The sequence below is a fragment of the Sebastes fasciatus genome, chromosome 8, assembly GCF_043250625.1.
Source record: "Sebastes fasciatus isolate fSebFas1 chromosome 8, fSebFas1.pri, whole genome shotgun sequence".
In the NCBI taxonomy this organism is placed as follows: Eukaryota; Metazoa; Chordata; class Actinopteri; order Perciformes; family Sebastidae; genus Sebastes; species Sebastes fasciatus.
In genome coordinates, this window is record NC_133802.1 from 14,069,394 (window position 1) to 14,082,793 (window position 13,400).

General features: G+C 37.7%; 2 protein-coding genes across 4 annotated transcripts in view; both read left to right on the top strand.

The window, feature by feature from the left end:
- The window catches only part of LOC141772554 (serine/threonine-protein phosphatase 4 regulatory subunit 2-like), a 146,785-nt gene that overhangs the window by 60,505 nt on the left and 72,880 nt on the right, over positions 1 to 13,400 (top strand). The gene's annotated exons all lie outside the window — the stretch shown is intronic.
- The window catches only part of LOC141772547 (microphthalmia-associated transcription factor-like), a 38,178-nt gene continuing 31,774 nt past the window's right edge, over positions 6,997 to 13,400 (top strand). Inside the window, exon 1 of one of the 3 annotated variants that reach the window (XM_074643631.1) lies at positions 6,997 to 7,311. In XM_074643631.1, the coding sequence (XP_074499732.1) occupies positions 7,208 to 7,311 (104 nt within the window). In that variant the 5' untranslated portion in view covers positions 6,997 to 7,207. The remainder of the gene's footprint in view (positions 7,312 to 13,400) is intronic. The other 2 variants (XM_074643633.1, XM_074643632.1) reach the window with 2 other exon arrangements.

Here is a 13,400-nt window from a genome sequence, read left to right on the forward strand (position 1 = left end):
TAGGGATGGGGGGTGGGTATAATTTGTTTATATAATTATTTATTGGATTTTGTACAGAATACCAATAAAAAGACTTTGAGCAAAAAAAAAAAAAAATTCTCACAATGTTCATATGGTGATACCTTATGTCTATAACACTCAATATTTAATTACAAGAGTCCTTATTGTATCATATAACATCAGTTTATTGTTTATTAGGTTTGCTCACTAGTTGTTTCCATGACAACAGCTACTCATCCTAGGGTCCATATTAAAAACTATACTGTAATTAACAAATAATTACACTGTTACCATTACACCCTACCCAATAACATGATATCAAAACCAAATATATGACAGGCAAACAAATAAAACATGACAATAAACCGTAACAATAAATCAGGTAAGGCTTTAGATTACAGTTAGCAAATTACTGTGTAATTATTTCGTGTATACAGAGTATCAATAAAATACTTTTAATTATTGGGTAGCTGTGTGTACTGTAAGTAAAGAAGACAAAGGGTTGGGGAACAAAGAGTGTAAAGACTTTATGTTTAAAGGTACAATGAGTAGGATTTGGCGGAATAGTGGTGTGGTTGCAGATTGCAACCGACTGAATACCCCTCCCCTCCCCTCAGAAACACGGCGGACTCCGTAAAGAGGACCCGCTCGCTATGTAGATATGAAGGGCTCATTCTAAGCTCACGAAAACACAACGATTCTTAGTTTCTAGTGATTATACACTAATGAAAACATAGTTATGAATATTATATTCCATCTCTGCTAATAGGTCCCCCGAAATGTTACACACTGTCCCTTTAAGAGGGACCTAGAAATAAATTACATTGCAAGTATTTCTTTTTTAAAATGACTATTTAACAATTACAGGGTACAGTACTATAATTATTAGAACGAGGCAGGAACAATGTGGGGTAACACTGATATTGAAGTGAAATTATTTATATTATCTTTCTTTTCCAAAATAATATGTTTACTAAATTACTTTGGGAAATTGCATGTCAAATTTCTCTTTTATAGGTTAATTTTCTCTTTTTTTTTAATGATCAAATACCTGACTGGAAATTACATTACATTAAAGTATATTTTGTAAAGTTTGTCTGTTGTTCTTTTTAGCTGAGTTTAAGTGCAGTATAGTTTATCTCCTTTTCATGACGCAGCTGTTGTGAAAAGGACCCTGTTTGTACCTTGTAACTATTCAATATGTACTGGGTAATTAAAGTACTTACAGTGTATTATCGTTCTATATCCCCCTAAATGCACATTTGTTACCCTTGTGTGTTTTATTGCATTAGTCTGTGGTTGAGGTAGCATAATGTGACCTCTCCTCACCTGCCTTGTTCAATAACTGTGGGCACCTCCAGAAAATAATCATGTTTTACTGCATCCCTGTGGTATTTTAACACATTTCTTTTAAATATGTATCGTGCTGTTTCTGTCTTTTAGTAAATGTGACTAAAGGGGATTCCCAACAATCAAGCTAACAGGTTTTTATGTATGTTTTAGTCTGCTTGGATGCACTATTTGCACAAAGGACTTTTTTTTCCTTACTTACATTGACCCGTGGCTATAAAACAGGATCTAAGAGGTAAAACAAACGTGAGCTACTGAGAAGGATTATTTAACTAACAAAACACAGGAAATGGTAACCATTGACAGTTCACACATCATTTTTATCACAATGTGTATAACCATCAACACTAGCTTCAAGAAATGACTATTCTCTGATGAACACTGGCACTGTGATGTATGCCCCTGACTCTGAGGTTTGTTTTCAGCATATTTAATAGTCAAAAACCACCGCCATATTTTAAAAGGACTTTACAGCTTTAACCTAAGTTGACCTACATTGAAATATGGGTCAAAGTCAACATTCAGCAGAAGAAAGTTTACATGTTGTTCAATAGGAAAAACTGAATGTCCCTGTTTGCTTCATGTTGTGCAGAAGATATATACTGTGTATGCTGAGCAAATTTACAATAAAACCAGTTTGGTCGCTGTTATTAAGTTATGTCACTTTACACATCAGATAACATCTTTGACACGTCCGATTCGAAAGACACAATACTGTTGAACCAGACTACTGGTGTGTGTTTCACATGTGATATTCATTTCAGCTCAGGAGTGACGGTGCCTCTGAAATATTCATCGCCGTCTTTATTCTTTACTCCGCTGGTAAATTCCCAAAGACGCAAAGCACAGCGGCCTTGTTAAAGTCCCCAAAATATAATTCTGTTACACAAGTAAATATTGAGATAGTATATATGATGGATACTCTGACAATCAGCACCTAACAATTCAAATAAATGATAAAGGAGCTGTATTGCTACAGTACGTCCTCACAGTCTCTACAGTAAATGCTGTCAGCAGAGCAGAGCGAGGCTTCCCCACCCCCCCTTTTGGATTTCTGACATCAGACATGAATAAGTATCTCATTAAGATCCCCCAAAACCATCTGTCCATTGAGTCGCCTCCTTACAGGAAAATCTTCCCATAAACAAAAGAGTAGGATTCCCTCGTTACCCTCATTAGGAATTTAATTATATCATCAATGGCAAGCTGGACTTTTAATAAATGCAGGGAATACATCCAAGACAGTGCTTTTGTTGTTGTAACTGGCATGTAAAACTCTCACCAGATCCTGTACATGTTATAGTACAAGCTTAAGTCAGAAGGAACGTATGCATTTAACACTGTTGGTTGCTCTTCATTTGTATGCCAAGTTAGTTTGAATCTGCAGGATATTGTATATTTTCATCATTTTGCAACAAAAAAAATGCAAAATGTGCTGTGTGTGATGTGTGGATGTATTTTTATGCATAATTTCACTGTGTGTAATTACTTTTCAGTCCCCATTTAAGTATAGTCAAATGTTGCCTGGCAAATGCTTTATGCAAACGCAACCACACCCATAACAACAATAGAAACTGAAGGAGCTGAACAACAACATAACTATCTGTGGTCGCATACAGAAATACTTTGAATAAGAGTGCTGCCAATGTTATGTACAAAAAGTCTAAAAACATTTGCAATGAGTGGAAAATAATCTCATTTACGTGATCAGAGAGTTTTGGAAAGTTGGACGCGTCTCCATCAGCAAATACGGTGCGACATGTGGGATCAACATTTTGAAATAGTTACAGAGCGAGCAATGATGCCCACCAGAATTGTATAAATGTGTCTGGTTTTGGAAATGCTGCATATTATAACTGAGATTTGGAAGAAGCATAGAGGAATTTCAGGTTTAACTTTAGCTTGCATAGATAATTTTAAATAATGTGTATTATATATTTAAACTTTCCCAAGAGAAACAAACTTAAAATGCAAGTGAAACACTGCAGTTGTATGGACCAATTCATTTTCTATCATAGTCTTTATTTGTTATCCGTACTGGCTGTTGGCTCTGCTTCCTGGCCGTTTTTCAGTTTCCCTTCCAGGACAAACAGATCAGTAGATGACAGTCAACATGAAACTTCACTTATATCCTGGAGCACCCGGACACCTTTGGCTCCAGGATCTTGTTTTGACTGCAATAAACAGGAAGAGCTCTTTGTCTGATGATTGGCTGACGGCTGTCTCCCATGAACACAAAAAAGGTAAAGAGAACTGTCTTGTCTCACACCTTTCTCTGATGTTGTTAGCCTACATTTCAGGTCATGCTCTGTCTCATTAGCCGGCAGTGTTTGCACTGGCTGCGGCAGCTTATTAAATCTGCACAACAGTGTGTAAACGATGATGTAATAATCTTGCTTGTAATTACATCCATGTGTTCAGTCATCTCATGTGTATGTCAGTATGTCAGTCTCCACCACTGCATTTGTGTGCTACAGCCTTCATGCACATGTTGTAATGGTAGAATGTGTGATGTGGACGCAGGAGGGAGAGGTTTTGAAATGATTGCACACAATAAGGGGCTTAATCAGTTATCACATACTGTATGTAACCTGTTGAATTTCTTGGGTTTGATATAACCCTGATTGTACGTTTTGTCTGTCAAAGGTAATCAGTCCCTGGTTCAGAATATGTCAGTTTTGCTATAATGCTATAATCTAATTCAATTTGGGTCAATATAGCAGCGACACAATACGTTATCTCATTATTCAAAGTTAGGAAACCACTGGGTCACCAGTCAATCTTAAAACAGTGTGCTGTTTTGATCCAGTTTTAGTGATAGTTTTTTTAATATTACTGTTTTCTTATTTACCCAAACTACAATTTGGTTATTTTGACCCTGTGTTAGACACAACAAGCTCAGATTTTACCTTAAAAAAGATTTATTGTTAGTTGAACAAAACAGTGTGAACATGACATTCCAAACTGCAAAGGATATGTCTTATTAACACCTATTACACAACTTTGTTGAATACTCAACTCTGATAAGTCAATCACGGCTTTCTACGGTCTGTTATTTCATTATAGCAGGCCGTTGCTATGTATAAAAGGCCGTTGCTATGGGCGCAGTTATGATCTCGGACTCTGGAGGACCATTTTTGTGTCAAATTATTGATTTCTTAAGTAAGTAGCCGTGTAATAAGCTAGCTGTGTACATTATCCCTTACTTGGTGGTGCTACCGTTCAACAATCCCAGTGCTCGGTTTGTATTGCGGTTTTTGTATCACGGTTTTGGTTCAGTTTGTTTTGCACATTAAGGAGAAGAAAAACAACCATTTCCAATGTGTATGAACTCCAAAATATATAAATAGATATAGTAATGAATGATATTTCTACATTATATGAAGCCATAAGACTAATTTTATACATGAAATAAGGCAGGCTACTTATTGGTTTCCTCTTCAATGTCTCCAGCACCTCGTCAGATAATTAGCAGGCCTGTATTTAATAGTGGTGCAACGGTTCATTAAGCCCACAGCTCGGTTTGTACGGTCATTGAATGGCTCGTTTTTTTATGGTTCAGTTTTGCACCACTATTTTTTTTAAATTATTATTTAAGGTTAAAGGAATACATACACATACATGTAAAGGGACATACAGACAGCAGCAGCAGCAACATATATAAACAAAAAAAACATAAAAAAGGAAAAGAAAAAATAGTACTACCCGTTGTAATAGTGCAGTGTCAAGAGATAAGTTCATATTAATATACATACATATTCATATTACATACAACCAACCTCATATATAGATACATATACATACAGTATATACATATGTCTATTTCTAAACACGCGTTCATATAAATATCCACTTAGATACATTCGCTTACAGAATTATCTATTCCATTCAGCTGACAAAAAAAGGACATATTTACATCCCTTTAGTTGACCTTTATCGACATTATTTATTTTGTTTAACTCCAATCTTCACCCTTACTCAAAGTATCCCATCCCTCCCATTTTGCATCACTATTAACAATCGGTGACAAACAGTAATATGTAAGTTTAAAAAGAACTTGAGTAGATAATAACACACCAAACCATATTTTAGTTAGAACACTAACACGTGGGTCAAAACAGCCCATTAGGGTTGAAAAGAAACCCAGAATGATATTCTTATAGGTTTCAACCACATCATGCTTCAAAAGACCGAACAATTTGAACTGAAGTATTAAATATTTATACACTATACCCACTTGAGGAATTACAAAGGGCATTGTAGTCTACAAACTCTGGGGGCCTCCCTCAGCTGGAGGCCTTTTGTAATCAGCGCTGCCATTCACCCACCAACAACACAAGAATAATATGTGTTGTCTCGTCTATTGTGCGTCTGGCTCTCTTTGACTGAACGTGAAGCCCTGCAGGTCCTGCATCACATCTCCTGTTCTGACTGTAACTCAGTTTGCTTTCAATATAGGACTCTGTATTTGCTCATTTTCTCTGTCACAAAACCTCTGGCAAATTCTGTTTCCTATTCTAGATATGACTGTCTTCATCCATGATCGTGTCATTTAAGGTGTTTTTTAAGTCTGTGCTTTCCATGCAGAAGCACATTTGCATGATATTTTGCATAAGTAAAAAGCAGACTGAAACCAGTTCAGCAGGATGAGGCGAATGCAAATATTGAAGTTGAATTTCCATTTTGTAATAGAAAGTGCCCCCCCAGTGAGCCCACAACACTGGTCTTCTCCAGCTATATACTGCCACCACGTGGTGGATCATAGGAGAGGAGATCAGTGAGGAGACCAAACTTGGTGAGCAGAGAGAGGAAGGAGTGAGGAGCTGCGCGAGGAGACGAGCAGCAAAGTCAGGTCAGTCTGTCTGCACAGGAAACGGAGGGGAAACATGAGGGTCGACAGAGTCTCCAGGTTTGTTGTGATTTGGGTGTAATACCTGCATAATTGAGCTGCTGATAAGAGAAATGCAAGATCCAGGCTATATTTTATTAACAATGGAGTGATGATTGTGTGTTGTTTTGGACGCAAAAGTGGAAATTTGTTGTTGCTTTTAATCAGAATAGATGCAGCGGCGAACTGCAATCTGGTTTTTTTTCTATTAAGAGAAATCTATTGAGCATGACATCATCATCAGTGGCTGATTCATACTTTGGGTGTGTAGTGCTTTTTCAAGGTCACTCTATACATATGCTGGGAGTTTGGTCCCTTGAGCATAACAAAATTATAATAATTGACCATTTATTGATTTTGTCCTCTCATGCAAATGTGCTTTAATTCCCTCCATTTGTTTGTGAAATTGCCCAGGGATATAATGCAGGATAATTCACCTTAATTCAGATTGTATACGTTTTTGATATCAATATTTAAAAAAAATATGTAGCCTATTTATTACAGTGCAGTCAGGTGTTATGTGAGGTTATTGTCTGTAAAAGGTATAGGCTAATAAAGTGTCATCAGTGTTATCAACCTCTTTTTTCTAACTAAAAAATGTTTAGATTTAATACATAAAATAAAAAAAAACAGCTGTTCACTTTTATTAATAGTTATCATTGAAGGAAATTAAACTTTATGACGGTCGAGTTTCACAGTGCAGAGCAAATAAAGGCTGCAGCCAATGAGAACCATGCTGACATTGACAGCCCAGGTGCATCCTGGGAGTCGTAGTCCGTTCTCCGCCTGCAGCCCGTTAGCAGCGCTGTGTCCTCCGCCCTAGAGGAACTACACAGCTCCGGGTCCTGGACACAGAGGCGGCTCACAGCGTTGACAGCGGTTGGTACTGAGGCGAAGTACGAGCACAAATATCGTCCGTCTGCTGCTGGGTTTTGGGTTTTTTTACCAAAAAGTTGCACATCTGCAAGTATGCAGTCCGAGTCGGGAATAGTTCCTGACTTCGAGGTCGGAGAGGAGTTTCAAGAGGAGCCGAAAACATATTACGAGTTGAAGAGTCAACCCTTGAAAAACAGGTCAGTTGTTTTAGTAGCTGAGGACAGTTATTTCCCACAGCCGGAGCGCTTTTGGTGTTGAGGTGATAATTAGGCTGCAGACTTGAGGAGTTGTTCAGCATGTATGAGGCTTTTCTGCACTGATGTTACTGGAGCTGCTGGTGCTGAGCTCTCTGTACTGGGATCCAACTTGCCCGGCATTCCTTCTGGTTATCCTCCTCCTCCTGCTGCTGCTGCTGCTGCTGGCATGATGGTTATGCAACACTTGGGTGTTGTCTTGTCAACATGAACTTCAAATATTAGCTTGTAGAGGAGCAGACAGGTCACTTTGATGCCATACACTCTGGTGTGCTGCTAAAGCTGATGGATTCTCCTAAAAAATACTTTTTATAGGCTATCTCTGTGCATGGAAAAAATGCAATCTGCAGGATAGCAATAACTGGTTTGATTAGTCAAACAATATTGTGTGGTTGAGTACTTAAAATCCATCTACAGTGGAATATATAATATATGCTTCTTGTAGTGGAGCTTTTCCTGAAATACACTGCAAAAAAACTAGTTGAAAGCTGGTTAGAGCTCTAATAGTGGAAACAGACAATCTTCAATCTTTTGAATCAAATGTTGGCCTATTTGTGCATTTATATTAATTATTATAGTATTACAGATGAAAACAAACCTAGAATAAATGTTGCAAACATTTAAGGTGTCTGTGGACATTATAGGCTATCTCTGTGTGGCAATGTGCATAGAAAAAAAAATGCAATCTGCAGAATAGCAATCAATCAATCAACATTTATTTGTATAGACCTTTACAATAACCAAAAGTTACCCAAAGTGCTTTACATCAATATCAAGAAATAACAGGAATAAAAACATAACATATCATAAAATCATAAAAAGGTACATAAAAAGCATAGGAAAAATGTCACAGCGCTACTAGATATTAAAAGCCAATCTAAATAAAAAAGTTTGAGCTTAGATTTAAAAAGCACTAGGTCAGTGACAGTGCGTATATCTGGGGGTAACTTGTTCCATAGTTTAGGAGCAGCGACAGCAAAAGCGCGATCACCCCACAGGTTGGTTTGATTAGTCAAACAATATTGTGTGGTTGAATACCTAAAATCCATCTACAGTGGAATAACTTTTCCTGAAATACACTGCAAAAAAATGCAGTTAATATCAACTATTTGATAGCTGGTTAGAGCTCTAATAGTGTAAACAGACAATCTTCTTTTTGAATCAAATGTTGGCCTATTGTGTGCATTTATATTAATTATCATAGTATTACAGATGAAACAAACCTAGAATAAATGTTGCAAACATGAAGGTGTCTGTGGACATGAACACACACACCGACTTATCAGAAAGCTATTTTCAGCTTTGACATGTCGAGGCCTCTCCTAACAGTCAGCACTGAGCTGAGTCAGGTCTATGTGGTCTGATTTGACCTTTCACCCTTTCCTCTGGAAGTACTGTGTGTTGTCTGATATGTCTGTTTGATGTCATATCCATAGGCTATCAGTGCAGTCGTAATCTGTCCCGGGATCTTTGGAATTCACTGAGGGAACAGTTTGACATTTTGGGGCGATACGCTTATTTGCTTCCTTGCAGAGAGTTATTAGAAGAAGATTGATAACGCTCTTTTGTCTGTCTGTTGAATGTGAAGCTGGAGACAAGACTCCCATAAAAACCCCAACATATAATTTTAACACTTCAGTTTTTGTACAACTTAAACAAACAAGATATAATGTGTTAATTAGAGAGCTTTAGGGCTGTCATAAAGAGGATTTATGCTATGCTAGCCGATTAGACTGTTGTCAGGCTATTAAATAGGCGTTATCAGTTGCTATAAGCCCAATTGATGTGGGTCAATACTGTAGGGGCCAGCTACACCCACCAGTAGGTCTTATCATTTAGTCACATGGTAGATCCCCGTAAGAAGGTATAAAAGAACACAACAGCCACAAAACACAGGGTTTTCACCCAGCAGACCGGAGTTTGCATCCTGTGTGAAACCAACAATATATAGTTGTCTTTGTGTTCGTAGTTATTTTAACCCAAAACACTGTGTTTTTCCCTAAACTTAACTAAGTATTTTTTGTTGCCTAAACCTTAAGAAGTTGTAGTTTGGTTGCCTAAACCTAAAGAAGTTGTAGTTTTATTGCCTAAACCTAAAGAAGTTGTAGTTTTTTTTGCCTAAACCTAAAGAAGTTGTAGTTTTATTGCCTAAAACCAAAGAAGTTGTAGTCTTTTTGTCTAAACCTAAAGTTGCAGTTTTGTTGCCTAAACCTAAAGAAGTTGTAGTCTTTTTGTCTAAACCTAAAGAAGTTGTATTATTTTTGTCTAAACCTAAAGAAGCCCTTTTGTTTGTGTTCTAAACGTAACATTTCATGCAGTTTTATAGTGTGTTGGAAGTTTCACTTTCACTTTTACAACGTAGTAGGCGTAGTAGGCCCCTAATGACCCACATCTATGGTGCTTATAGTGACTGATAACACCTATTTAATGGCCTGATAACAGTCGAGTCGGGGGGCTAAGCTAACTAGCTGTAGCTTCATATTAAATGGACAGACCTGAGTGATATCAATTTTTTCATCTAACTATGTGTAAGAAAGCAGAAAAAGTATTACCCAAAATGTCAAACTGTTTCTTTAGGGAAAAGAGTATAAACTTAGTCAATGCTCTCCTTACTAGCTGGCACAGACCTGTAATATACGCTCATCATGTAATGGATGCATTGTGACCTCAGTTAGTGCTAAATATAGATAAATATCGGAATATTTTGAGTTATTGACTAACAAAGTATAACCAGGTTTATTTTTAGTTATGATGAAAAAATATGACCCCCTATGCTGGGTGTTTTTAATACATTATGCAACACTTTTCAGCTGTGATGCTGAGAGCTGGGAAGTTGCGAAACTCAACACTTTGCCTCTGCGATGCCGATGACGGCGACGATGACGACAATACATCTATTAACAGAATGGTGTCTCATTATCTGTATTTTGTGTCCACGCGTCTCCGTTATGTCGTTCAGCGGTAGTAATACATGGCTTCATTGTCAGGGCGAGACATACAGAAGACAGTACGCCTCTGTGTTCAGACAGACAGAGCTCTTATTGCAGACGTTTGCTTAGACTCCGGTTATTTTTTCCCCCTCTGGGCATTTTGTTGCAGATTGGAAGTTTATCTCCTTTTTCTCTAAATTCAACCAAAACACCAGTTCAGGGAGGAAAAAAGAAAGCTGTCATCTTGCACAGTCCTAACCTTTAACCCACTTCTGCATTTTTTAAACTAATTTCTTCATTAGTGAAATGTCATTATACTGTTACACTGAATCTGAGCTGTGTTGTGTTGCTGCTGGCAGAGCAGCAGAGCAAGTCAGTCTCTCTGTTTAAGTGAAGTATCACAGATTATTTCATGTCGTGCCATTTACTTTGGAATATGTGAAGTTGTCTTGTTTCGATTGAAGGTATCCCACTTCCTCTTCCCATCACATGAGGATGATGCTTCACAAAAATAGTCACGATGACTGTGTTTCGATGTGGGACTTTGTTGCGCAAAACGGATATAATTATAGTTTGATTGATTATTGAGGTGTGTGATGTCTCGTCATGTCTACTCCCATGCTGTTTTCTAAGTATAAAATATGAAGTGTGACAAAATGTCATTTTAGCTTTTTGAAGATATTCATTTATCAGTGTGACAGAGCGCTCAGACGACGTGCCAGACATTATGAGCCAAACATAGACGCGAGACAGACGGTGAAACTCGTCTTCTATGCAGTGTAAATAAGCTGTGTAAATTTAGCAGGGGATGTGTGAAACTGGGAGTCGGTGGATCATTATGTGCAGGCTTACTTGGCATGCAAAGTGAAATTGAGGCTGAAAGTCTTAGGCTCTCTATAGCAATGCGGCAAAATTATGACAGAAGCTGGATATTTTTTTAAATGGTCATAATCCAGATATTATCTCAGAGTTTTTGCATCAGCAGCATCAAAAAGAGATTATTTACTATGCTGAACTTGCCTATTTCTTACTTACTTACTTACTTCATACGAGGCCAAACCTTTGATGTGTAATATTGTTTAACCGCGCCGGTGCCCTCGGCCGACTTAACTTTTTCCAGAGGCTGTAGCTGGCTCAGTTTTAGAGCTAGAGTGAAGATACTGGAATCATAAATAGATAAATAACGCTCCAAAGTTATGCTAATTTTGGCGAGGAATAACAGGCATGGCCATTTTCAAAGGGGTCCCATGACCTCTGACCTCAAGATATGTGAATAAAAATGGGTTCTATTGGTACCCACGAGTCTTCCATTTACAGACATGCCCACTTATGATAGTCACATGCAGTTTGGGGCAAAAACCATGTGGTTTCTTTAATGCAGTATAAATGTGTTATTTTCGCCTATATTCGAAAATGGTGAATTTTAATATTTTTGCATACTGGGGTCCTTAAACAGTCTTGGAATTACATGAATTGGGTATCACTGTAAAGCTGAGACTCTTGTGGATCCAATGAGCCCAACTGTATTCATGTGTGATGATGTTAATCCCCATAGTAGCCATTTCATATAGTGAGACTATTTTCTGAAACTTGACCTCACTGTATAAAATGACCTGTGGTGACCTCTAGGATAATCACAGCCTCATGGAACTTTACAACCACAAACTACAGACTAAGGGCATTCAGAGGAGGTATGGCTTTCCTAGGTAGATTGACAATAAGGGGGTTTCTGAGCAGTTTCCAGTGCTCGCCATCCAATCGCCAAAAAATGCACTTCTTGTAGAAATCTCCAAATGTCAGAAGTTTTTGATACCAAATCACAGCATGACTTTTTCTATGGTGTCCCTCAAGGTCTTGGTGTCTTAATGTGGTATTTTGGAGGGATTAGTGATCATTTTTATTAATTCTCAAGTGGTAAAAAATGTTTAAATTTAGCACCAAATCTGTGTAACAAATGGTTTCAACCCCAAAATTGCTGCAACAACTTATGAGACATAAGTGAGCATGGGAATGACCATCATATACTTCTATCATAATATTCTACGCTCTTATACACTTTCAACATTTTTTTAAATGAATGAATGAATTATTTTTTATTTAGGATTTATGACTAGAACAACTACACAGTGCTGAGCTGCATCTCAAATTAATCTTCAGGTTCCCAGCTTTCAGATGGTGCACACCACTTCTATGTGACATCTACTGCTGACTTGCTATCTCCCCTTATAGACACCCTGTACCCCCCTAAAAAAAAGACAAAAACGGGTCTATGAAAAAAAGGTGGAAAGTGGAAAAGGTTAATACCGTATAAACACAATGACCCGTGCAATAGCTTTGCCTAAAAATATTCAGTTTGAAATATAACAAAATTCGGATTTAAGTCGGGAAATATTTGATCAGAGAATAGACAAACAAGACTGATAATGTCATCAAACATTCATTGACAACTTTAGGTACTTGACAGGTTGCTATAGATGAAAATCAGTCAGTATGTCGAGAGCATTGAGGTTAAATACTCATATTTCAATATGGCTGCCTTTGTAGAAGACGTATCACTTAATACTAAAATGTTGCAATATGACATACATGGTTATTGTACCTTTATAGTAGGCTGCAGTTTGTCTATAAACCTGTGTCAAGATTTGTCTATGAAATTGGCCATAGAAAAATAATGACATTTAAATCTGCCTGTGTCAGAAAGCTGAGTCAGAGCTGGAGGGCTATGAAAGTCAGCGTTGGGAACGGCCTGTTCCCATGGGGGAGTCCCAGACAGAGATGCCTGAGGGTGAAGGGTTTCATCCATGATCTAAGAGAGACAGGTGTTGCTTCATGAGTATTAATAATAGCAATATGTGATCTTTGTCAGCCTCTGTTGGTGACCAGTAGGGACTGCGTCATCACTGAAAACACTTCCTAGGTCACATCCTGCCTGATGCTAAATATTGTAGAGCTGTAACTATTATTTTCTGAACTGGTCCGTCTGCAGAATGATCTAATGAAATTGGTCTGAAAAATAGTGATAAATGACGAGCAAAACATCCCAGAGATCCAATGCGACGTTTTCAAATTGCTCGTTTTGGCCAACCCAGAAGCCCAAAGACA